General features: G+C 39.0%; 2 protein-coding genes across 3 annotated transcripts in view; one reads left to right on the forward strand and one right to left on the reverse strand.

Annotated features, from left to right (window-relative positions):
- Positions 1-77: 77 nt before the first annotated feature.
- On the forward strand, positions 78-3,451 carry LOC131933847 (cyclin-dependent kinase 8; the record flags this gene model as incomplete). 2 transcript variants are annotated; one of them, XM_059290383.1, is given in 5 exon segments in its annotated part: positions 78-175; positions 281-365; positions 1,316-1,423; positions 2,313-2,378; positions 3,300-3,451. In XM_059290383.1, coding segments are annotated over 5 exon segments (477 nt in total), but the record flags the coding sequence as incomplete, so codon positions are not given.
- Positions 3,452-8,210: 4,759 nt separating this feature from the next.
- The window catches only part of LOC131933846 (DNA-directed RNA polymerase II subunit RPB1-like), a 31,270-nt gene continuing 11,626 nt past the window's right edge, over positions 8,211-27,854 (reverse strand). Inside the window, exons 2-3 of the mRNA XM_059290382.1 lie at positions 9,161-9,898; positions 8,211-8,228 (exon numbers count right to left, since the gene is read on the reverse strand). Of these exons, the coding sequence (XP_059146365.1) occupies positions 8,211-8,228; positions 9,161-9,898 (756 nt within the window). The remainder of the gene's footprint in view (positions 8,229-9,160; positions 9,899-27,854) is intronic.

Here is a 27,854-nt window from a genome sequence, read left to right on the forward strand (position 1 = left end):
CCGTGTGAAGTTAGGCCCATCATTGTTTAACATTTTAAATACAAGACTTAAACAACATTGAACATGTTTGTGTCCAGCTCCAGAAGTTGCTGACCATGGACCCCACCAAAAGAATCTCATCAGAGCAGGCAATGAAAGATCCTTATTTCTCTGAGGAACCAACACCGTGTGCAGAGTGAGTTCTGTTTTTAGAAGCACAAAATTTCCTGGTGTTTATTTTTATCTTTAGCATCTTGCTATTTATTCTTCTGTTTGTGTTAATTTTGTCATTATTGAACAGTGTATTTGAAGGGATGCCCATTCCATATCCTAAAAGAGAGTTTATATCAGACGATGACAACGAAGATAAGTCAGACACTAACAAGGTAAGATAGGGGAGGCTACTACTTGAACTCTGAATTGTATTGTGATCATGGCCATAGTATTGTGCTATATTTTACATTTTATAGTAATTTATTTAAGTTATGTGATCCTTTCTGTCACAGGCAGTAAACATAAAACTAGTAAGAGTTATCACTCTTTTTACCCTTTGTTACCTAGCTATTAAAGTGTTTACTTCCCATACATATGACCAACAATGATGACAAAGCATTATTTGAACCACATGATACTTTTTTAACAACTAAAATGTATCCACATGTATTAAAAATAAAAGCAAATAGCAGTATACTTGAAATTGGCTTGATTCATCTCATAAGTGTCAAAATGGTACAATGATTTACAAGAAGGAAATAAAAATAATGTTAAAATTATTTTAAATGCAAAAAAATTTCAACATTGTCACTCAATCTGCTTTCTTTTTTTATATCAATTATTTTTACATAATAATCTAAGCCTAATTCATTATCAGAGGTTGTTTTTTTTTTTAAGTTCTATTCTCAGTATTTGTATTGAAGCTTCCATATTGAGGCAATGTTTAAACTTTAAAATAGTTGCAGAAAATAAACAATGAAAAGATGTAAAAAAAATAATATTTTTCTGAGTTCCGTATCTTCAAAATCTTGTTACCAGCTAGACCTCTGTTACTACTTATAAATTATAGGTGCGTGTGACTGTAACAGGGAAGAGTTATAAGCAAACATCATTAAATTTTACAAGAGTGTATGATGAAAGAAATAGTTTTTCCAATAGTTGGTCCAATTTTACAAATTTAAATATAAATCAGGATTTTTCTTTTGTTTTTGTTTTATTTAATGTTCATAGTGGGGTTGGTTGTAAGTCAAGGACTGAATGAAGTAGAGTCTGAACATTCATAAAAAAGTGTAGGCAATTTTGTTGGTGTTATTAAACAAAAATTGTGTTGATCTCATTCCAGCAACAGACAGCAGGTGGGGGAGGTTCAGATCACAACCAGCCGCCAGCCAAACGTCCTCGTATGGCACCAACCAGCAGCAACAACTCTCTGGTCTCAGGGGAATACCAGGTCAGCTGTCTTTTGATGCTTCAGTGGCGTACAATTTATATTTTTTAATGGAAAGTTACAAACATTATATTGTCTTAGTACATTTAAAAAAATGCTGTGTTTTGTCTTTTGATGCTCCGATTTTGTACAATTTATATTTTTTATATGGAAAGTTACAAACATTACATTGTCATGGTACATTTTAGAAAATGTTAGGAACAGCCACATTACATTGTTATAATACTTACACATTAAAGTTATAATACACACACATTACATTGTCATAATACACAAGGAACTATTTTTCTGCATTAACATGTTAGATATAAAAACTGTCAGACCACCTTGGAGACTAGCACACAATATTTGTTGCTCATTAATTAGACAAAAATGATGATTGGATTAACTAGTTACTTTCCTTAAGCAGCACAAGACAATAAGTCCCCTTTTATATAAATCTTTTTTTTTTCATAGTTTTATTCCAGCCACCGTTCCCTTGATCTGAATGATTTTTTCACAGATTTATTCCTTTCCATCGTACCCTCAATATCAGAGGCGTAGCGACCCTTCCCGGCGCCCAGGGACAAACTTTTCGATTTGCACCCACCCCCCCTCGAGATTTCAATTTGCACCCCCCCCCCCCCCTCAAACTTTCGATTTGCACCCCCCCTCAAACTTTCGATTTGCACCCCCCTCAACCTTTCAATTTATTTTTCCAACCCATTTTGGCGCCCCCTAAGGTCGGCGCCCGGGGACATATGCCCCCCCCCCCCTTCACCCCCGCTACGCTACTGCTCAATATGAATTCTTTTTTCCAGATTAATTTCAGCCATAGCTCCCTCTATCTGAATTATTTTTTCACAGATTTATTCCTTTCCATCGTTCCCTCTATCTGAATTATTTTTTCCAGATTTATTCCAGCCATAACTCCCTCTATCATCAGCAATTGTCTGGTGTTTTGTCCTCTCAAACTTGGGTAGTTATTTATTCAGCGGTCAATTTTTTTTTTTGACCAATGGTTAACATTGTGTTACTACATTTTCTAATCAGTTGCTTTTATTTTTTTTATTAACTTTTTTGTTTGTTTGTTGAGTAACTGGTATTTTAAAATATAACTTTTTAAAAACAAATTATAGTTGGTTTTGAACTAGATCTATTACTGTTAAATTTTGTTTATTTAAAAATAATTACTGAATTAATTTAAAAAACAAAAAAGAAACAAAATCTTCAAACACTGTTAAAAATTATTGTTTGGATGGAAGTAAAAATAATTCGTTTGGCATTTGTTATTTATCACATTGTAAACAAGCGCCAAGTTTAACAAAAAAAAATTCAGGTGATCAGCCTGTTGCATGACATCTAAAACTCAGTGTATGTAACAAAATTTTGTATTTCATGTCAAGATTGAAAAAAAAAATTCTCTATTCAAAAAGCAGATGCTGGCATTATTTGTGCAATTGTGTTACTTTTTTTAAATTTTGTATTTTATGGAAAAAATAGAACAATCAGCATTACTATAAAAAAAAAATTGAACCTGGCTCTTTAAAGCTATGTTGTTTATTTTTAAGTTTAAAATTTAACATATTACGGCTATAGAATAATCAGTATCACTATTTTATAAAAGCTGGTTATGGTATGATTTTAAACGTTTTTTTATTTATTTAAACTTTTATATCTATGGCAAGAATAGATTGATCAGTATCACTATCCTAAATAGTTGATCCTGGCAAGATGTAATGAAAAATGTTTCTTTATTTAGACTTGTTTACGAAATAGTTGATCTGGCAAGTTGTCATGCAATGTGTTTCTTTATTTAGACTTGTATAAGAAATAGTTGATCTGGCAAGATGTTATGCAAAATGTTTCTTTCTTTAGACTTGTTTCTTGTTGATTTCAGCATGGAGTCCACACCATGCAGGGGGGAGGGAACAACCAGCAGCAGAGCATGAACTACTCCACTGGCAGTCAGTCGCAGCAGAATACGTCCACTAATAATTTTAATACCCGCATTATTTAAATATTTTATCATATAAATTATGTCTTTATGTACCATTGACTGGTGTTTGTGTGTCACTTTGACTGTGTATGTAAGATAATAAAATGTGGTATGGCTGGGACACACAGCTGGTTAAGTCGTGGTTTAGCACTCTCATGGGAACACATGTTTTAAATATTAAAATAACAAACAGGGGAATCATGATGTTTCTAGTAGAAGAAATTTTATACTCTAGGCATGATAGTACTTTGTTGTACAGCAGCAACAAGTCACCCATCACATACAATGGCCATAACTCAACTGTCATGTACAATGGCCATAACTCACCCATCCCATACAATGGCCATAACTCAACTGTCACATACAATGGCCATAACTCACCCATCACATACAATTATTACAATGGCCATAACTCACCCATCCCATACAATGGCCATAACTCACCCATCACATACAATGGCCATAACTCAACTGTCATGTACAATGGCCATAACTCACCCATCCCATACAATGGCCATAACTCACCCATCACATACAATGGCCATAACTCACACATCACATACAATGAGCAAAACAAAGCATACAATTTTTAAAATTTACTTATATTTTAAAAAATTATGTCTGTCTATAATTTTTAATGTTAAACAAATTTTCCTGACATATGGTTAGAACTAACCATACAAGTACATAGAAATATACTGTCAGTGAGTGTCAGTCACAAGATTTACATGTTCACTAGAATATGAGTCAAGAGAAGTGACATGACACCCCCCACCCCTACCCTACGGCCTGAAAAAACAAAATTACTAACTAAATCGACCCAAATACTGGTCATGGGGGAGGGGATATCTATTTCAAGAAATGTTAGAAGTTAAAACTTTTTGAGTGCTCTAGTATTTGATGATGGCACATGAGCCATGTGATATGGGAAGCTGTAATTGATGACAGCATCCAACTTCAGGCACTGTCACTGACAAAGTCATCTCCTCTGTGTTGACATTGATGGTCAAAAAGTTTGTTCAAAAGTATATAATAGACTTTTGAACAATATACTGTATTCATACTGGCCAGCATACATCTGAAAGTCAGTTGGGCAGAGGAAGTAGAGCTGATATGTTTAATGTTGACACTACAACAATATCCAGCCACCTGTATTAACCTTGTTGTGAAACAGCTGTATGTAGCGTACACATACACGCTTCTATTCAAATCCTGTCAAGTGGCTGATATACATTTATAATTAGAGTTTACGCAAGGCTGTGCAGGGTGGGATGTGTAATACCTACAACATCAATAGATGTCCAGTGGATAATGTAAGATCTGCTGCTTGGTGAAGATAAGTTAATTGTCACATCAACATCACCGCATCAGATACTTGAAACTGATTCAGCAAAAATATTATTATCTGCATGGCTTTAATTGTGCACAATAATTAGCTGTGTGGTTGTAATTAAACCAGATGATTAAATGTGGCTTAAATTTAACAGAAAAATTTGACTTTGCCATCCATTGGGCAGATGAAGTAGAGTACATGTATCTTGACCTCGGCCCGTAAAGGGTGTGGTCAGCATTATGCTCAGCCGACTTTACTTTCCCCAGCCTAAGTTAGATACCATCAGAGCTGGGTGGAGTCAGGGATGTCCTACAGTCACAAGTCTAAGCTGAGGAGATCCAAACTAGAGGCCTTCCGGCTAGCAGCCAAACGCTCTACCATTAGACCACGCCATTCCAACACAATAATTAGCTCTGGCTATAATTCACTTAAGTAATAAGCTGTGGCTGTAATTCATCTACATAATTAATTGTGGCTGTTATTCATCACAATAATTAGCTTTAGGATTGGACAATATTCATCACAATAATTAGCTTTAGGATTGGACAATATTCATCACAATAATTAGCTTTAGGATTGGACAATATTCATCACAATAATTAGCTTTAGGATTGGACAATATTCATCACAATAATTAGCTTTAGGATTGGACAATATTCATCACAATAATTAGCTTTAGGATTGGACAATATTCATCACAATAATTAGCTTTAGGATTGGACAATATTCATCACAATAATTAGCTTTAGGATTGGACAATATTCATCACAATAATTAGCTTTAGGATTGGACAATATTCATCACAATAATTAGCTTTAGGATTGGACAATATTCATCACAATAATTAGCTTTAGGATTGGACAATATTCATCACAATAATTAGCTTTAGGATTGGACAATATTCATCACAATAATTAGCTTTAGGATTGGACAATATTCATCACAATAATTAGCTTTAGGATTGGACAATATTCATCACAATAATTAGCTTTAGGATTGGACAATATTCATTACAATAATTAGCTTTAGGATTGGACAATATTCATCACAATAATTAGCTTTAGGATTGGACAATATTCATCACAATAATTAGCTTTAGGATTGGACAATATTCATCACAATAATTAGCTTTAGGATTGGACAATATTCATCACAATAATTAGCTTTAGGATTGGACAATATTCATCACAATAATTAGCTTTAGGATTGGACAATATTCATCACAATAATTAGCTTTAGGATTGGACAATATTCATCACAATAATTAGCAGTGTGGTTGCCGGTAGTTGAACAACACTATTACTTGGTGACAATAATAATGAAAGCCCTGAAGTAGAGGGCCCTGTGATATGGAAGAGAAGTAGATTGCCTACGTAGAGCAGTTGCTGATGTTATCCCCTGTATCACCCATCTAATTATCTCAAGATCACCTCATTAATCTTTACATCAAAGTTGTGGAACAATAGAATCCCCCATTGTGGGGGTCTCCATGTATGGGTGATTTCATTCATAGAGAACTTGTTCACTTTTGTGAAAACTCATAAGTGTTTCATAATTATTGAGCTTAACTTTGATGTGGAATCAATACACAGAATGCCTATTGCACAAAATTAAAAACTGTGTATTGATGGTCTCACAAATTTGAATTTTTCACAGAGGTGTAAAGTGCAATCTATTTAGTCTTGTGGTAAAACAGCTGATGATGTGGATGTACTAGTTTTAGTGGTGTGGCTGTGTACTTGGGTTACTGGTGGTGTGGTTTAGATTTGTGACTGTATGGTTGATTGCTGTATGGTTGATTAACTGGTTTTGTGGTTGAGTTACTGGTGGTGTGGTTGAGCTACTGGTGGTGTGGCTATGTGCTTGAGTTATTGGTGGTGTGGTTGAGCTACTGGTGGTGTGGCTGTGTGCTTGTTTTATAAGGTGGTGTGGTTGCATTACTAGCTCTGTGGTTGAATTATTGGTGGTGTGGTTAAGCTACTGGTGGTGTGGTTAAGCTACCAGGTGGTGTGGCTGTGTGGTTAAGCTACTGGTGGTGTGGTTGAGTTATTGGTGGGGTGGTTAATTAAGCGATTGTTATTATTTTATCCTAATATAAATCATGATCTACGGTCACCCTTGGCCAACTGAGCGCGTCTACAAGACTGCCCCGCCCTCCCTTAACCACCACAGCAGGCCGCCATCACTCAAGTCGATCACGTGCAGTGACTTGTGAATGGCACCATGAGAGTGGCCTATCCTTGAAGCGTATTGATGTCACGTGATCTGTTTTTTTTTTTTTAATTTTTATTTCACTTCAGCTGAGCTTGCTGTTTCGTAAACATGTAAATGCTGATGTGAGGTTAAAACACTGACACACGTGTGACTGACACGATTGTGTAGCAGAGAAACAAACCTGACACAAGCCACCACAGCACTTAAACTGACACTGGCTTCTTCTTCTTCTTCGTTCTTAATTTTTGAATATGGTGGAGGAATTAGACAACAAGTCCAACTTCATGGACAAACCGGACTGTGGTTTCCAGTTTGTCAGGTGTATGACTTTTTAGAAATAGGCGAAATTTTTTTTTCCACTATGTCTGTTTACTGTCAATCGTCAAGAACATATATTTGAAGGATTATAAAATATAGCCACTGTATTGTAGGCTAGGGTGTCAATAGCACCTGTTTTCCACCCCAGCCCCCCTTTCCAATACACTTGGAATAGAATATCAGTGGCGTAGCCTGGGGTGTTTTTTTTCTTCTCCTAATTTATGCGATTCCCTAATTTATTTTGTGAATTACATTACTGCATTATTTATAGACTAAGTGTAGTAAGAAATTGTATTATAGTTCTTGTGTGAGTTACTCTAAGTATTATACAAGAGGAGGATCAGGGGCGTATGCAGCAGGGGAGCAAAGGGAGTGACCGCCCCCTTCCCCCTCAGAACATTTTTTTTGTAAACCGGCGCCTTTTTCTTAAATTGTATGCATTGAAATAAATTTAAACTAGCCGATTTTTACATCCGCCGCTCCCCCCTTCGCCCAAAACCTTGCTACGCCCCTAAGGGTTGTTTGGAAATGTTACATAGGGTTGTGTAGGGAATGGAGTGGGTAAAGAGTTTACAATGCTTGTTTTATGAAATAATATCACATCAACTACGTGATAGAGATCAAGTCTTCTGCCACTATATCGGACAAAATACTCATTCACTTGAATCAATAGCGAGAATGCCAAAAATTGTCACTGGCTTGTTTTCAACATACTGAAAGTTATTATCTGTTTGTACTGATAAAACTGTAAAATATTGACAGTTAAGATTTAGATACAGGTTTTTTTTTCATAAAGGAGATATCTAGGAAGCCACTAATACATTAAATTGTACTACTTGATTTGTGTGTGTGTGTAAAAGTAATAAACTCAAGGGCGCCGACACGATATCTTATTGATAAGGAAAAGGGGGAGGGGGGATGGCGTCCATTGACGTACTTGGACTTGACTAAGCAGCTGGGAATAGCTGAAAAGGTAACAAAACTTAATTATTGCAATAAATGATACATTTCAGAATTCATTGAGCCTTAGAAATATCAAATCAACTAATTTTGTCGGATCTTCTGTTTATGTTTTTTAAACTGATTATGCAACTCAAACTCATACACAGATACAACAGTGACCTCCGTTTGTAGATAAAAAAAACCAAAACAAACTTGCTCCTATTTTCAGCCAGTTAAAATTAATGCATCGCTGGTTCCGTTGTTAATCTATGTTTACCCAGATCCAATTAATGCACCACTGGTTAATCCGGTCTGGATCTACACAAGACTTTTCTAGTAGGTCACATAACACGGATGAGTTGGAACGCTCGGAAAAACTTCAACCGTGTCCCAGCCTAAAAGTTAATTTCTTTACAAATTGAACTGGACAAACCTGTCGTGGTTATACTTCAAGAACTATACAGTCATACAGTCAAAGAAGACTTCTAAATATAATCTATAGAACAGAAGAGGTAGTTTCTTATATAAATTATAAAAAAATAAGCAAATAAACTGATTAGATGCAAGCATAGCAAGATCGTCCTCCACCACACACACACGCACACGCACACGCATCCCACACGCACGCACACACACACACACACACACACACACACACACACACACACATATATATATATATATGGTTGTGTATGTGTGTTGTGTGTGTATTCGTTTGTTTGAGTGTGTGCATGTGTGTTGTGTATGCGTGTAAGGTAAGCATTACCTATCAAATGTTAGCTTCGCTGGAGGTAGCTGCCCTATTTAATGACAGCTGACAGCATGGCATTGATGTCATGGACGTGTCACGTGTCTGAAAAATGAGAGTGACAAGGGGGGGGGTGCCATTTCCTTGGGCCGCCAACGTGGAGAAAAAAATTGCAATTAGCACTTGCTTTGGTGCTAATTGTCTGACATGAAGACAAGATAGGTCCCTGTGTGTCGTTAGCTGGTCCCTGTGGGTCGTTAGCTGGTCCCTGTGTGTCGTTAGCTGGTCCATGTGGGTCGTTAGCTGGTCCCTGTGTGTCGTTAGCTGGTCCCTGTGTGTCGTTAGCTGGTCCATGTGTGTCGTTAGCTGGTCCCTGTGGGTCGTTAGCTGGTCCCTGTGGGTCGTTAGCTGGTCCCTGTGGGTCGTTAGCTGGTCCCTGTGGGTCGTTAGCTGGTCCCTGTGGGTCGTTAGCTGGTCCCTGTGGGTCGTTAGCTGGTCCCTGTGTGTCGTTAGCTGGTCCCTGTGTGTCGTTAGCTGGTCCATGTGTGTCGTTAGCTGGTCCCTGTGGGTCGTTAGCTGGTCCCTGTGGGTCGTTAGCTGGTCCCTGTGGGTCGTTAGCTGGTCCCTGTGGGTCGTTAGCTGGTCCCTGTGTGTCGTTAGCTGGTCCATGTGTGTCGTTAGCTGGTCCCTGTGGGTCGTTAGCTGGTCCCTGTGGGTCGTTAGCTGGTCCCTGTGGGTCGTTAGCTGGTCCATGTGGGTCGTTAGCTGGTCCCTGTGGGTCGTTAGCTGGTCCCTGTGGGTCGTTAGCTGGTCCCTGTGGGTCGTTAGCTGGTCCCTGTGGGTCGTTAGCTGGTCCCTTTGGGTCGTTAGCTGGTCCCTGTGGGGTGGGTCGTTAGCTGGTCCCTGTGGGTCGTTAGCTGGTCCCTGTGGGTCGTTAGCTGGTCCCTGTGGGGTGGGTCGTTAGCTGGTCCCTGTGGGTCGTTAGCTGGTCCCTGTGGGTCGTTAGCTGGTTACTGTGGGTCGTTAGCTGGTCCCTGTGGGGTGGGTCGTTAGCTGGTCCCTGTGGGTCGTTAGCTGGTCCCTGTGGGTCGTTAGCTGGTTACTGTGTTGTTGGGGCTCCTGGAGATCTTGTTCATGGTCTTCTCGTGGGGCGTGTACACATCAAGGGTCTGTACACACTTTGTACTTACACATCAAGGGTCTGTACACTTTGTACTTACACATCAAGGGTCTGTACACTTTGTACTTACACATCAAGGGTCTGTACACTTTGTACTTACACATCAAGGGTCTGTACACTTTGTACTTACACATCAAGGGTCTGTACACACTATGTACGTACACACCAAGGGTCTGTACACACTGTGTACGCATGTGGAACATACACGTCGTGTACACTCGAGGGAGAGTACAGACATTGTGGTGTCACTTTCATGCCGGAGCTAGTACACATTTTGTACACCAAAGCTGGTACACAACTCCGCACACGAGATATAGCATACATCTGTAAACATTATATTTTGTACACATATAGATGCAGTGGGACGGCGTGACGTGCTAAACCGAAAGTCTCCAAGTTCGAATCCGGGTTCATGTCAGTAGAACGTCCCTGAGTCCACCCAGCTATGATAGGTACCTAACTAACGTGAGGGAAAATAAAGACGGCTGGGCATAGTGCTGACTAAACTATCCATCTACTTGCCCCATAGACCATCAGGTTTTAAAGGGAACTTTAAAAATGATATTTGGTACACATCTTGTAAAAATAAAATATTTGGTACGTCTTATGCACGGGTGGAAAAATACACACACTTTGTACACAAGATCTCTAACTCAATACAACGCCTGATGTATGTATACAAATCTAGCTCACATTGTGTACACATAAAGCCAAGAAAAATATCACAGCTACTAGTACATAAAAGGGCTACATTTACATAGGAGGTCTAGCCAGAGGGCTAATTCGTTTCGTGTCTCATCGATTGGCTGTATTGGTACCTCAAGAACCGGCGATAATGACACTTAACAGGTTGGAATTAGTGCTAGAATTTGGTTAGAGATTTGAAGTATCGGTATTGGCGATACGATATATATATATATATATATATATATATATATATATATATATATATATATATATATATATATATATTTGGTTTATGTCATCTCTTAGGTAGAGGCGTAACTAGGAGTGGGCGAGCGAAAATTTTCGATTTTTGAAATTCTTGTCACATGAGAATTTTAAAGTAATTTTCCTTTCGCCTAGTTTTTGGGTTGAAATGAACATTGGTTTCAGCAACACTAGCTGCAACAACACATAATCGGCTTCAAACATTGAATGGAAGGGGGGTGTATGTTTTGTGTGTCGTGTGTTGTGTGTAATATAGTTGAATGTAATATGGGGGAAAAGTTTGCTGTCAGTCTGAGTTATTTTAAAGCAGAAACTTTTGTTTTCGTTTTTGATATTTTCTTGGTAAAAATGGATGCAGTGGTTAAGATTATATATTTTTCAATATGATTTAGGTTGCCTTTATTTTCGTTACTGTCATACATGGAAGTAACAAATCTACTTTGTTCAAATATGTATATATATATATATATATATAACCCGTCGGAACCATTTTTTTACACTGGAGTTTGTATAAATATAATCCATTAATTAATTTTCAAGACCTGACCACACCGGCTATTAATAAAGGATCAAGAGCAATCAATATTTAAATGGTAACACCTGAAAAATAATTGAATTTTATTTTGTTCAAAGAATTGATATTTTATCCAGGTCAAAAATTACTACGCGGAACACTGTTTAGATAGAACATTAGAAAAATTAACTTAACTTATATTGATAAGCTTGAGGGAGGGGGCAAAAAATCCGAGGGCCCTGGGGTGTAGCCGGGTCAGCCCCCATCTTAATCCGCCGCTGGGAAGAGAGAGAGAGGGGGGGGTGTCCTCTAACGAGATCTTGGTCTGATGTCCGGGTCCCCAGTGTGATGTTGAAGCCAAAAGTTGGGGCCGGCTGGTGTTGGAGCACGGGGTGCCATTAATATTTACCGAGAGCAGAAGTCCATGACGTCACACGATTTGGACGGCAGCCAGTGTTTGTATCGACAAAAGTGGACGGCCAGTATGTCTTAACGCAAGTGGACGGCTCATTCGTATTAGCCACCGGTGAATGCTAATTTAAAAAAAACCCTCCTGTATCAGATATATGTTGAACGGCCACACAGACATAATATACACCATGGACAAACTTAGGGTAACCCAAATGGTGAGACTATGTGGTGGGTGGTACATGTAGATCTTCTTGATACAGTTTTTGTCCATTGGTGATACTTGAACATCTAATGTAAAATGGGTTCTACACTTAAACCTACCATATAATATTGCTAAAATTAAACCTACCCTCTACTATTGCTGAAAATTAAACCTACCATCTACTATTGCTAAAATTAAACCTACCTTCTACTTATTATACAAAGATCACATAACCATACACCATTTTCTACTAACTTGGGGGTTTCCCAATAGTTGGACCCTCTATATATCACTGAGTTCCACCTCAACCTCACCACATATTAACCTCTCCACCATATATCCACCCCTCCACCATAAGTCCACCCCCTCCACCATGTCCACCCCCTCCACCATAAATCCACCCCCCCCCCCACTATAAATTCACCCCCTCCACCATAAATCTACCCCTCCACCATAAATCCACCCCCTCCACCATAAGTCCACCCCCTCCACTATAAATCCACCCTTTCCTCGATAAATCCACCCCTCCACTATAAATCCACCCCTCCACCATTCATAAATCCACCCCTACCTCCCCCTAACCCCACCCCCTAGTTTTGGCTGGCACCGAAATGTGTAACATTATCCATCTATTAAAAATTCATGTCTAGACATTTATTTCACTGATGAATGTTTCCAGGCTTAGCAGCATGTGCCAAATGATTGCGTAACACGTTTGTATAACTACACTACATGCAACATTTAATTAGTTTTGTTTTGAGTAAAAAAAAATGACAACAGTTTAAATGGCAACATCACGCAAGGGCTGGAGGATTAATTTAATTTACTGTACATAGCTAGAAAACAATTGTTAAAAGTTAACATTTTTGGTATCGAGTTTAAAAATGTAGTAATCTGTCATTACTGAGGGTATCGAATATAACTATTATCATTGCAGGCGTTTCACATATTGTCACTGTGGGTATCGAGTATATCATACCATTGTTCAAGGTATCGAAAGTCAAATATTATTATTACGGATATTGTATATCGAACAATAACTGTTGGTATCGAGTATAAAATATTATCAGTGGAAGTATCAAATATTTTTTTTTTTTTGCAGATATGAAGAATCAAATATTATTACTGCAAGTATTAAGTATCAAATAGTTATTATGGGTATCGAGCAGCACGTTTTAGAAATGTGAGAATCGAGTATCAAATATTTGTATAAGTACTATTGCGTAAAAGCGAATAATAATAATTTATACTAATTAATTATATCTTATCTACTGGAATGATTTTAAAAAAGTGACGTTCCTTTTTCAGAACTAACAATCCGTATGACATATGAAGTAGAGTTCACGTTTCTTTTCCTCGACATATGAAGCACTATGCCCAGCCGTCTTTACTTTCCCTGCAGACTCAAGTCCGGACCAAGATCCGAACTCGAAACGTTCGAGTTAGTAGCCAAGAGCTCTACAACCCGATCTCTCGCAATCAGAAGTCTTCTACACTCCAGGTATGTGTCCTACACACCAGACCCCCCCCCCACCACACATATAGTTTTTAAGCACATGTCATAATGTAGTTGGCTCCAATGCAGACCCCCCCCCACACACACACACCACCACAACACACATAATTGGTATGTTTAAGTACATGTCATAATGTAGTTTGCTCCACAGCAGACCCCCCCCCCCCCACACACACACCACCATAACACACATAATTGGTATGTTTAAGTACATGTCATAATGTAGTGGGCTTCATAGCAGACCCCCCCCCCCCACACACACACCACCATAACACACATAATTGGTATGTTTAAGTACATGTCATAATGTAGTTGGCTTCATAGCAGACCCCCCCCCCCCCACACACACACCACCATAACACACATAATTGGTATGTTTAAGTACATGTCATAATGTAGTTGGCTTCACAGCAGACCCCCCCCACACACACACACCACCATAACACACATAATTGGTATGTTTAAGTACATGTCATAATGTAGTTGGCTTCATAGCAGACCCCCCCCCACACACACACACCACCATAACACACATAATTGGTATGTTTAAGTACATGTCATAATGTAGTTTGCTCCACAGCAGACCCCCCCCACACACACACACACAACACCACCACACACATAATTGGTATGTTTAAGTACATGTCATAATGTAGTTGGCTTCACAGCAGACCCCCCCCCCACACACACACCACCACACACATAATTGGTATGTTTAAGTACATGTCATAATGTAGTTGGCTCTATATTATTGATTTAACCAACTTAACCTTGACGATATATTGATTTTGTAAGTAAAGTTTTACAATTTACCACGGTCTCACCCTTCTTTATGGTGTCACCCGGTGCAGTCAGCACACCTCCCCTCCCACGCCCATTGTTTCGTACAGACTTCTTTCTCCCGGGGGGGGGGCACTTGTTATTTTCGGGGGGGGGGTCTACATTTTCCGGGGGGGGGGGGGGGCGGACAATAGTAAAAGTGTATGTTTACTATATAAATTCCATCTGCCCACGCATTGTGACACCGCTGCCTTATTACATTTCACGGTGTCTTGAACTACAATCCAGGAAACTGACAGACCTTATCGATTGTTGTGTCTTACAGCCATGCAGGAAATCATGTGTAGTTTACGGCAGCATACACCTGTAGTCCAACCAAGCGTGATCAATACACACCGGTGATGTAAAGGTAAGTATCTGAACAACCACTGGCAATACACACACCTGTGATGTAAAGGTACACACACCTGTGATGTAAAGGTAAGTGTCTGAACAACCACTGGCAATACACACACCTGTGATGTAAAGGTAAGTATCTGAACAACCACTAGCAATACATACACCGGTGATGTAAAGGTAGGTATCTGAACAACCACTGGCAATACACACACCTGTGATGTAAAGGTACACACATCGGTGATGTAAAGGTAAGTATCTGAACAACCACTGGCAACACATACACCGATGATGTAAAGGTAAGTGTCTGAACAACCACTGGCAATACACACACTAGTGATGTAAAGGTACACACACCGGTGATGTAAAGGTAAGTATCTAAACAACCACTGGCAATACACACACCGGTGATGTAAAGATACACACACCGGTGATGTAAAGGTACACACACCGGTGATGTAAAGATAAGTGTCTGAACAACCACTGGCAACCTATGCTTCAGAAACGGGTGGAGATTTTAACTGGCATATGATCAGTGCCATCGTTTCTTGAAGTCTTTGCTGAGACAACGGAATCCTCAACCTGTCAGTATTCACTTCAGACAAAAAGCCCTCAGCGTTCAGTGTACGGGTACGGCAACTCCCCCCCCCCCCCCCACCCAAAGTTTTAACTATTTCTGGTAGAAATATTGTCTAAATGTTACCAGTAACAGAATTCTTAAAAAATTTGATGCACAGATAAATAGGGTCTAAAACTACGTCCAGAATGTAACATTTTACAATTATGACACATTTGCTCACCATAGTTTGGTCTTTTTCATTTATTAGGACTTTATAGTTTAGGAATGCAGAAAAATATTATTTTTTTTTAACTTTTTAATTCTGACACAACACAGATAGATTCTAAAATTCTAAATTACTGAAAATGTAAGAACTTAAATATATATATATATATATATATATATATATATATATATATATATATATATATATATATATATATATATATATATATATATATATATATATATATATATATATATATGATACTTTTTAAGCACCATACTTTTTTTTGGATACGTTTGCAGAAAAAAATAAAAGTAGTCGGCAAACGGAAATATATATTAGAAAAAAAATAACAAACAACTTTTATCGAAATGCTCGGATAGAAGGTCAGGGTTACCCGGGTAGAGTCTGACGTTTCTTCCTGCATCGACTAGCACAGAGATCAATGCCACAGTGACCCGATGACCTGCATTGACCTCTGACATCCTGCCAGACAAAACAAACATACCCCTAGAATTCAAGAATTTAAATCAGGTTAACGAGTTTAATGATTGTGTTTCGATTTCTATTTCTTTCAACCCCCCCCCCCCCCCTCCATCCTCTTTTGTTTTTGTTTTTTTCTGTTTGCTCGATAAAGAAATCAACGCCGTCTCGGCATTGCGAGGCTGTCACGTGACCTAGAACTAACCGCATTGGGTGATTTAATATAAGATGTGTGCATTGTGTAACGATATGTAGGTCACCCAATGAAGCTTGGGCGATATCGAATAGGTCAAGGTCGAGCCGTTTAGACTGTAACGCTTGAAATAAAAAAAAAAAATAAATCAAGATCGGCTTTAAATTGTAATTAAATTAAACGTTGGCCTAAATGTCAGGGGGTAAAATCTAGAACCCAGATTTTGTAGACGAATAGAAAAGTAAAGTAGATCTACTTCTACTTGAACTGGAGTATTGATAGGTTTCCGTGTACTCGCTTGAGCTTTCTATCAATGACGGCAGGGATCAACGTCCGCTGTTAGACGATAATTTACATGAGCTTTGTTCTGACTAAATGCTTTTTACGTGAGGGTGTATGTTGGAAGGTGGGTGGAGTGGAGGGTGAGTCCTTTCTTTAGAGGACTTTTTTTTCTGTTCTAGAATAACGACAATTCCCCCCCCCCCCCACCTCGACATAGAGATAATTTCAAATTCAAGCGAGAGCTATTTTTGGCTAGACTTGAGAGTTAAAATTGGATTAGGTAAACTTTTTAAAAACATTTCATGGATTCTAATCAGTGTTTCTTTTCAGACGTTTTTCTCCCGAGATTGGGGGGTGGGGGGGGGGGGGGAAGCCAAACTGAAATTTCCGAATGGGAGGGGGAGAGGTAAAGTGTATATTTCTATAGCCTATAAATTTATGTATTTCGTCCGGGTAGGGGGGGGGGGGGTGCTTAGACGAAGAGATGCATGAAATACTCTGATTGTAACCGGTGTTATGTACGTTATCTCACAACTGTTTAAATCGGGTTTGGGTTAATGCTGGGGAAAAAATATATAGGGCACAGAAGAAAGATAAAGAAACTGTAACACTTTGGATATTTGACGTCGCGCTTAAACTCACCTAATATGATGTCATGAATTTCGTCCACCCCCCCCCCCCTAAAAACAAAATAAGCATACATCTAACACACAATTCATTTTGCATACTTATTTTTAAAAAAATACTTAAAATATGTATTTTAAATATTACGTTTCATTTATTGAAGCACCAACCCCCGCACCATGCATAGTCAAAATAGTCTTATCCCCCATCCCCTTCTTTTCGTGTGTAACGTGTCGTCATTTATTGAGGAACACACCCGACACCCCCTTCCTTCCCCAACATCAAATCTCTGTCCCGAATTCGAGCCAATCATCAACGTAGAATAGGCTACATAAAAAATAGTACATATGTGCAGAGGCGTAGCGACCCTTCCCGGCGCCCGGGGACAAACTTTCGATTTGCACCCCCCTCGAACTTTTGGTTTGCACCCCCCACTCAAACTTTCGATTTGCACTCCCCCCCCCCCCTCAAACTTTCGATTTGCACCCCCCCCCCTCGAACTTTTTTTTGCACCTCCCCCCCTCAAACTTTCAATTTTGCGCCCCCCCCCCCTAAGGTCGTCGCCCGGGGACATACGTCCCCCCTGCCCCCCCCCTCGCTACGCCTCTGCATATCTGGTTTACCTAGTGACATAAGTTTTAATACAAATGTTATTTCTATTCTTTGTAAGTTAAGAGGCAACGATCAATATCTCTGATAAGTAAAAATGAAAATAAAAACACAAACACCTCAATCCATTTCTATTTTGGTAAGCAAAAAAAGTAGTAGATAATTCTAAATTCCGGTATATTTCTAGTCAGGTAAACTTCTGGTATCAGAAACGTGTGGACATTTGTTATAGAAATGGAACGTTTACTTTGTACATTTGTTATAGAAGTGTCATGTCTACTGTGTATATTTGTTATAGAAGTGTCATGTCTACTGTGTATATTTGTTATAGAAGTGTCATGTCTACTGTGTATATTTGTTATAGAAGTGTCATGTCTACTTTTTATATTTGTTATAGAAGTGTCATGTCTACTGTGTATATTTGTTATAGAAGTGTCATGTCTACTTTGTATATTTGTTATAGAAGTGTCATGTCTACTGTGTATATTTGTTATAGAAGTGTCATGTCTACTGTGTATATTTGTTATAGAAGTGTCATGTCTACTGTGTATATTTGTTATAGAAGTGTCATGTCTACTGTGTATATTTGTTATAGAAGTGTCATGTCTACTGTGTATATTTGTTATAGAAGTGTCATGTCTACTTTTTATATTTGTTATAGAAGTGTCATGTCTACTTTGTATATTTGTTATAGAAGTGTCATGTCTACTTTGTATATTTGTTATAGAAGTGTCATGTCTACTGTGTATATTTGTTATAGAAGTGTCATGTCTACTGTGTATATTTGTTATAGAAGTGTCATGTCTACTTTTTATATTTGTTATAGAAGTGTCATGTCTACTGTGTATATTTGTTATAGAAGTGTCATGTCTACTGTGTATATTTGCTATAGAAGTGTCATGTCTACTGTGTATATTTGTTATAGAAGTGTCATGTCTACTTTGTATATTTGTTATAGAAGTGTCATGTCTACTTTGTATATTTGTTATAGAAGTGTCATGTCTACTTTGTATATTTGTTATAGAAGTGTCATGTCTACTTTGTATATTTGTTATAGAAGTGTCATTTCTACTGTGTATATTTGTTATAGAAGTGTCATGTCTACTTTGTATATTTGTTATAGAAGTGTCATGTCTACTTTTTATATTTGTTATAGAAGTGTCATGTCTACTGTGTATATTTGTTATAGAAGTGTCATGTCTACTGTGTATATTTGCTATAGAAGTGTCATGTCTACTGTGTATATTTGTTATAGAAGTGTCATGTCTACTTTGTATATTTGTTATAGAAGTGGCATGTCTACTGTGTATATTTGTTATAGAAGTGTCATGTCTACTTTGTATATTTGTTATAGAAGTGTCATGTCTACTTTGTATATTTGTTATAGAAGTGTCATTTCTACTGTGTATATTTGTTATAGAAGTGTCATGTCTACTTTGTATATTTGTTATAGAAGTGTCATGTCTACTTTGTACATTTGTTATAGAAGTGTCATGTCTACTTTGTATATTTGTTATAGAAGTGTCATTTCTACTGTGTATATTTGTTATAGAAGTGTCATGTCTACTTTGTATATTTGTTATAGAAGTGTCATGTCTACTTTGTATATTTGTTATAGAAGTGTCATTTCTACTGTGTATATTTTTTATAGAAGTGTCATGTCTACTTTGTATATTTGTTATAGAAGTGTCATGTCTACTGTGTATATTTGTTATAGAAGTGTCATGTCTACTTGAGTGTCATGTGGTAAAATAAAAGCTGGGACATTCTTCAATCTTTATGCCCAGCCCCACCTCACATAACATTATCATAAGTCACCACAATTTATACAGGCTATAATTAACATTTCTAGGAACCAGCCCCCCCCCCCCCCCACCACACACACACCCCACCTACACACATAAACTATAATACATAACTCGTGGTTTAACAAATAAATGATATGAATCACATCATTCTAGTAAACATTCGCTTGATAAATTTTCCTTTCAAACAGTTGTCGGCTTTATCATAGTGCAATACACTGTTTTTTACTTTCTAGTATATACGAAGTATATAGAAAGTCTGTAATCGTGCAAAGAAAATCGATTTTTTTGCAAATCTCGACGTTTTACAGCTCCCTGAGTTGGAAAAAACGTAGTATTGCAATCTTGTCCGTATGTCTGTGTGTGTGGATGTGTGTGTGTGGATGTGTGTGTGTGGATGTGTGTGTGTGTGTGTGAGTCTGTAAACACGATAACTTGAGTACCGTTATAGCTTGGTTGATGAAATTTCATATATAAGTATTATATAAAAATCGTAGATCCGTATCAACTTTTGAGCGATTTCCGATAAACGGAAGCGGAACTTTTCTACTTTGAAATTTTCAAAAGCCTATAACTTGAGTACTATTTCATATGGATAAATGAAATTTCACATGTAAGAAAAAGATCTAATTCTCTGCCTTCTATAAATTTTTTAGTAATTTCTGTTGCCCAGAAGTAGAAATTTTCGCTATTTCCGATTTCTCAAAAAACGCATGTGAATTTATAAAGTACTAATAATATTCTGCACTATTATGCACATGTTATTTGGCGTTCACTTGGTGTGCAATTCTTTTTTCTACGAGGTTGTATTCTATTTTTAAAAGTTTAAGTATTTAAAATGGATTAAAAATCATGTCTATATCCCGAGTTGCCTACACTGTTGTTTCATATTTATGAAAGTTTAGTAGAGATCACTCCCGGTTTATTTTAAAAAAGAACGAATGCGTTAAACCAGGGGTCTCCAAACTACGGCCCGCGGACCAGATGCGGCCCGCGAGGTCCTCTCATCCGGCCCGCGGGCGGCGATCTTTTTGTCCACGGAATAAATGTTTGTTAGAGGTGGCTGAGAAACTATGCCCAGAAAATTAAAAACAACTTGAAAATGTAGCATTGGGTGCAGGTACCATTGCCCGCCGTGTTGCAGACATCGGTGAAAACATCGTGACTCAAATAGCGAAAATGCAAGCAAGTTTGGCAATTTTTTAATTGTAATGGATCAGTTGCTGGACAGCTGTTCCACATCTCAACTGCTTATGTTCATTAGAGGTGTGGATGAAGACATAAACATAACACAAGAGCTGGCTTCCCTACATAGAATGTATGGCACTGTTACCGGAGAGAATATAGATAATTCAAAGACATGTTAAAAGATAGAAACACAGAATCGCAAGATTTACCATATTTCACCGCAGTAAGATGGCTAATTTGCGAGAAATTTTTCTGAGCTGAGTATTTAAGTTAAGAAAGGAAATAGGTGACTTCCTTGAAAGTAAAGGCAAGCCACAAGCTGATGTACTTACTGTCTGATGAAGAGTGGGTATAGAAATCGGCCTCTGCTGCAAACATAACTAGTCATTTAAATTTTTTGAACCTAAAACTACAAGAGATGGAAATTTAGTTTCTGATCTATACACCCACCTAAATGCTTTCAGATCCAAACTTGTCATATTTTTGGAACAAGTACAACCCAACAACTAACGCACTCTCAGAAGAGCAAAATCTTTAGGCTTAAGCAACCACTGAGTTCCCCACGTCATTTGCATACGAGATCATCAAAGTCTTCAAGCTGCATTTTCAGTAGCGGTTTTTTTTAAATTTGATTCAAAGGCAGAAAAAAGTGAGACTGTTTCAGAACCCATTTGAAGCAAATGTGGCTAGTGGCAAAGGTGAACTGCAGCTGGAGGTCATTAGAGACACGTTCAAAGAAGGGCGGGTGGGTTTTTTATAAGTTTTTGCAAAAGGAAGATTTTTCCTAATATTAAAACTTTTGCATCAAAGTACCTTTCTTCTTCTTCTTCGTTCTTAATTATTAGTGTTGAAGGGGATCGAGATTTATCTGCCAGTGGGTTTGAACTCGAGACTTTGTTCGAATTTTATCAACCATGAGCTTTTTGCCGACTCGACCACGCCTCCAACACCATAGCCTTTGCTTTCATAGCCTTTGTCCAACCAAGAACAAACTACAAGGCAGCAGTTGTTTAATTTTGGAGTTGTCTCTCCTAGGAGAGTGGCTGTCCCCAGCTAACGAGCCTCATCTGCCCGAGGGTTCGAACTCGAGACCATGAGCTTTACCGACTCGACCACGCCGAACCCCAAAGTACCTTTCAAATTTTGGAACAAGATACCAGTGTAAACAAATATTTTCAAGATTGAAATACGTGAAGAACAATTTGAGAGCAAACTTGGACCTCGATGGTGATTTTGGCCACCGACAGTGTTTCTTTCAGACTTTTTCCTCCGGAAGGGGGGGGGGGGACACTTGAAATTTGTATATATTTCTATATAAATTATATTTCGTTAAGGGGAGGGGGGGCGGTACGCGTTCTTCGGGGGAGGGGGGGGGGGGCGCTGCCACCCCGAAGAGATGTCTTGAAGAAACTCTGGCCCCCGAACTGATATTTGATAGTTAATGCGGCCCTCGAGCTGAAAAGTTTGGAGACCCCTGCCGTTAAACAATTGAGTCGATATAGTGAGTTTATCCAACTTGTCTAATCCCCCACAAAACTTTGAGACAATAATCATAATAAATTGGTGTCAGGTGGTGTTATACACCACTGTCTGTACCACACCATCGCCCGGGGTTTCTTTCAGGTATTTCTTCGCGGGAGAGGGGGTGTGCCCTGGAGCACTTCCACTAGCCTAGGGGTCGGCAACCTTTTGAAGCGAAAGAGCCAAAAGTTACAATTTTCAAAATTTCCCTGGTTTTAAAGAGCCACTAACATTTTTTTATTTCAAATATTTTATTTTTTTATTAAGATTATTAGTACTTGTGCAAGGAGTTGGAGAGCCGCATCTTGATATCAAAAGAGCCGCATGCGGCTCGCGAGCCGCAGGTTGCCGACCCCCGCACTAGCCTATCCCCGGACAAAATTGAAATCTATATATATAAAGCAAAGTGGTCAGGTGCCCGATAGGGCACTTCCCGGCGCCGCAGGCGCGTCAAATTTGGCACGATGGTGCCTTGGGGCCTTAGAACACGAGGGCCGGTGACGGTTGGCCGAAAAGTCTACGGAGAGGGGGTCAAAACTGACCTCGACTGACCGGCGCCTTATATGGGCTATATTACGAAAAAAAAATTCCTCCGACGACCCCCCTTGAAATTTTGTGAGGTGGTAGGAGAACGCCCTGGGGTGTCACAAAAAACTCGGCATATCTGGGAAAACTTCGTAAAGGGGTCAAAACTGACCAGTTGTATTTCCCTATATAATCTTTGTATTTTATGGGAAAAGCAGAGGGTCATTTCAAAACGGATTTTAGGGCACTTACCCTCTTTACATCTGGCTAATTTTTGGCAAGTTTATAGGTAAATGGTTTGGCCGTAGGGCAGACATGTCGGTTTCACTCAAAGCCCTCGACGAGGGCTAAAAAGTGACCGCGAGTGAAATTCTCTTTATATGAGCTCTATAACGAAAAAAAATTTCCTCCGACGACCCCCCTTGATATTTTGTGAGGTGGTAGAAGAATGCCTTGGGGTGTCACAAAAAACTCGGCATATCTGGGAAAACTTCGTAAAGGGGTCAAAACTGACCAGTTGTATTTCCCTATATAGTCTTTGTATTTTATGGGAAAAACAGAGGGTCATTTCAACGCAGACTTTAGGGTACTTAAACTCAGTATATCTGGCTAATTTTTTGCATACTCTTAGGTGAATGGATTGACCTTTAGGGAAAACTGTCGGTTTCACTCAAAGCCCTCGACGAGGGCTAAAAAGTGACCGCGAGTGAAATTCTCTTTATATGAGCTCTATTACGAAAAATAATTTCCTCCGACGACCCCCCCTTGAAATTTTGTGAGGTGGTAGGAGAACACCTTGGGGTGTCACAAAAAATTCGCCATGTCCGGGAAAAATCGGGAAATGGGTCAAAACTGACCAGTCGTATTTCCCTATATAATCTTTGTATTTTATGGGGAAAACAGAGGGTCATTTCAACGCAGACTTTAGGGTACTTAAACTCAGTATATCTGGCTAATTTTTTGCATACTCTTAGGTGAATGGATTGACCTTTAGGGAAAACTGTCGGTTTCACTCAAAGCCCTCGACGAGGGCTAAAAAGTGACCGCGAGTGAAATTCTCTTTATATGAGCTCTATTACGAAAAAAAATTTCCTCCGACGACCCCCCTTGAAATTTTGTGAGGTGGTAGGAGAACACCTTGGGGTGTCACAAAAAACTCGCCATGTCCGGGAAAAATCGGGAAATGGGTCAAAACTGACCAGTCGTATTTCCCTATATAATCTTTGTATTTTATGGGGAAAACAGAGGGTCATTTCAAAACGGATTTTAGGGCACTTACCCTCTTTACATCTGGCTAAGTTTTGGCGTGCTTATAGGTAAATGGCTTGATCGTAGGGCAGACCTGTCGGTTTCACTCAAAGCCTTCGACGAGGGCTAAAAAGTGACCGCGAGTGAACTTCTCTTTATATGAGCTCTATTACGAAAAAAAATTTCCTCCGACGACCCCCCTTCATATTTTGTGAGGTGGTAGGAGAACGCCTTGGGGTGTCACAAAAAACTCGCCATGTCCGGGAAAAATCGGGAAATGGGTCAAAACTGACCAGTTGTATTTCCCTATATAATCTTTGTATTTTATAGGAAAAACAGAGGGTCATTTCAACGCAGACTTTAGGGTACTTAAACTCAGTATATCTGGCTAATTATTTGCATACTCTTAGGTGAATGGCTTGACCTTTAGGGAAAACTGTCGGTTTCACTCAAAGCCCTCGACGAGGGCTAAAAAGTGACCGCGAGTGAAATTCTCTTTATATGAGCTCTATTACGAAAAAAAAATTCCTCCGACGACCCCCCTTAAAATTTTGTGAGGTGGTAGGAGAACGCCTTGGGGTGTCACAAAAAACTCGCCATGTCCGGGAAAAATCGGGAAACGGGTCAAAACTGACCAGTCGTATTTCCCTATATAATCTTTGTATTTTATGGGGAAAACAGGGTAATTTCTACACAAATTTTAGGGTACTTACTCTTTGTATAACTGGCTAATATTTTGCATACACCTCTATAGATGACTGGGCCGTATGGAAAAACTGTTGGTCAGCATCAAAGCCCTCGAAGAGGGCTAAAAATGACTGCGATTGAAATTCTCATTATACGAGATTTGGTCATTTGGTCTATGAACAGGGGCGGTAACTTTTTAAAGTAACAATTTTTAAATATTTTGTATACTCTTTTTAAGAAAAAGCAAAAATCATAATGTATAGCATTGTTTTAAATGGATATTTTGTTATAAATTAAGTTTTGTATTGTATTGAAATTGTAAAATTAATTGCAATAGTAATTTAATATTATATTTGATTAATAATTTTTATGAAAGCCCTTTCAGTTCTAATAACCTTGCGAGTAGTAAGTTTGCGAATATTCCATCAATTTATGGGCACAATAAAAGTACCCGACTGTATAAATTTAGGCCCTAAGTATTTAACATAACAGCCAATCACCTATTAATTAATCATTCAATTTCTAAACTTTTTTGAAAACCTAAGCGAAGCGAGGCAGTATGCCTAGTATGATATAATTTATGCAGAAAATAAATACTTGAACCATTGTCCGCCCCCACGCAAGTTTCAAGTGCCCGTCCCTTCACTCCGGAGAAAAAATTATGAAAGCAATTCTACCATCACCCCGTAAAACATAATATAGCAAAATGTAAACCTAACCTTCGTGTTATATAGAATATCTTCACGGTCGTTTAATATTCAGATCTTTGTTTTCCTGTTGGTTACATTAAAAATAAACACACAGGGTCCCAATGGATTGGGGGTGGGGGATGGAGGATTGTTTTGGCATGTCGTGTTTGACGAAAAAGACACTATTTCTTTTGTCTCTTACAGGGCCGGACTTTGAACTGATGAAGCCCTTAGGTTTTTGAGACATGGTGCCCCTCCATAAACCTACATATTTTATATGTTACCGGATTCTATGGTCTACAGAGTTTTCATTTCGGACAAATAATAACTAAAGTAAGTAAAGTCCCCCTTTGGCCCGACTCGAACCTGACGGCCTACGGGGCAAGTGAAGTAGAGTTCACATATTTATGTGACCTCGGCATATGAAGGGATAATGTGGTCAGCACTATGCCCTACCGCCTTTATTTTCCTTAACGTGAGTCATGTACCCATCAGAGTTTGGTAGATTCGGGGACATGCTACGACTCTAGCCAGGGACCCGAACTCGAGACTTTCGGGTTAGCAGCAAAACAGGGAGGAATAGTGGTTCAGTGACTATTGCTCATCCGGAAAAAAAATGGGGACCTTCCCACAAAGCTGGAGTTCAAAGCTATAGCTTGTTAAGTTAATACGTAAATCCCGAACCGACCCCTTCACTTCTTAGAGAGCATTGTGTTACTCATAAGTAAAAAATAAAAATAAAACGATGACTAAAGGTTAGGTAGGTGACGTCGTGGCCTAGCGGTAGAGAGCGCTAGACTGCTAAACCGAGAGTCTCTGTGGAATCCAGGTTAAAATAAGTGGAACGTCCCTGAGTTCACCCAGCTCTGTCGGGTACCTAACTTACATTAGGGAAACTAAGGCGGCTGGACATAGTGCTGACCATACTATCCCTTCATATGTCGAGGTCTATGAATCAGATGAACTCTACTTCATCTGCCCCATGTGTCTTGGGCACTAACGGGATTTAGAAGCAGAAAGGTTAGGTAAGTGCGTGACATTTTGTCGTGGAGTGCCTCAGGGTTCTCTCGCCATACCTATAAGTGAAGTTAAAAGTTGAGATGGCAGAAATTCGTTCTACTTATCCAACCAGCTTTACTGTAATTATTAAAGCTATTTGCTTGCTGAACACCCCCCCCCCAGTCTGTTGCTATGATCGAAAGAAAAATGCATGTTTTGAGAAATATATGCGCATTCCAACGCAAATACAAAAAATCAACAGGTAAAGCATATTTTTTTAAACTTTTTTTTAAACACTGGACTTGCACTGCGGTGCTGAAAATCAATCGTTTCATCCTACTAGCAGCGGTTTAATAAATATAATACCTCAAGCATTACTCCCTCACTCGTATTATTAAATGTACACCTCACGGCTTGCACTAGAAATACTCTGTAATCTAACAGCATATGTCTGGTTGATAAATGTAACACAGTGGCGTCACTAGGTAGGGTGCATATCGGTGCGGTAACCCAGTATGTCACCCCCCCCCCGCCTCTATCTTTTGCTAGATTTGAATATTTTTGCTTTGGTGTAACCCTCCCCACTACCGTTTTATTTCTATAGAAATAAAGCATCGTATCTGTGGTCGTATCCCCCCCTTTGATGTCATGTCAAACCTTAAATGGTGCGAATCGTACACCCCCCCCCCCCCCCGCATTGTGAGACCATTCGTATATTAAATAGAAAGAAATAATTGCGATACTTAATGCCATGGGACTATTACAATAAGAATACGTAATAAGACATTAAGGCTTAGAAATTAACTCAAAAGAAAGGGGTGGGGTGAGGGGGGGGGGTGAAGCTTTCGACATGATATTTAATTCGGTGAAAAGGACCGAATTAGGCATTTACTGAATTGCACATTCTATATCATGTGAGCTGTTTGTGGCTGTTTGCAAAGCTTCTTTCAGGCATCTCCCCGATAAAAGTCTACACCCCCCCCCCCCACGAACGAAATGGAATTTATATAGAAAATATATTTTTTAACAGTGTCCGCCCCCTCCCCCCCCCCCCCCCCCCCCGGAAATTTTAAGTGCCCCCCGGAGAAAAAAGTCTGGAAAAAACACTGGCTGGCTGTTTGTGGCTGTTTGTGGCTGTTTCTAGCAGTTGGCTCAGCAGCCGGTGTGTTCAACTTTTTATGTCAGCAGTGAAAGCCGGTACCCTACCCAGCCTTAGAAAAAAACAAATAACCGCTGCCAGTGAAGTGGAACGCAAAGAATATCAAGGTCAATGTCAGTGTCAGTCAGGTGTAGATCGACAACACACGTGACAC

Source organism: Physella acuta, unplaced genomic scaffold (genome assembly GCF_028476545.2).
Source record: "Physella acuta isolate Inbredline_101_S28 unplaced genomic scaffold, ASM2847654v3 ptg002649l, whole genome shotgun sequence".
NCBI lineage: Eukaryota > Metazoa > Mollusca > Gastropoda > Physidae > Physella > Physella acuta.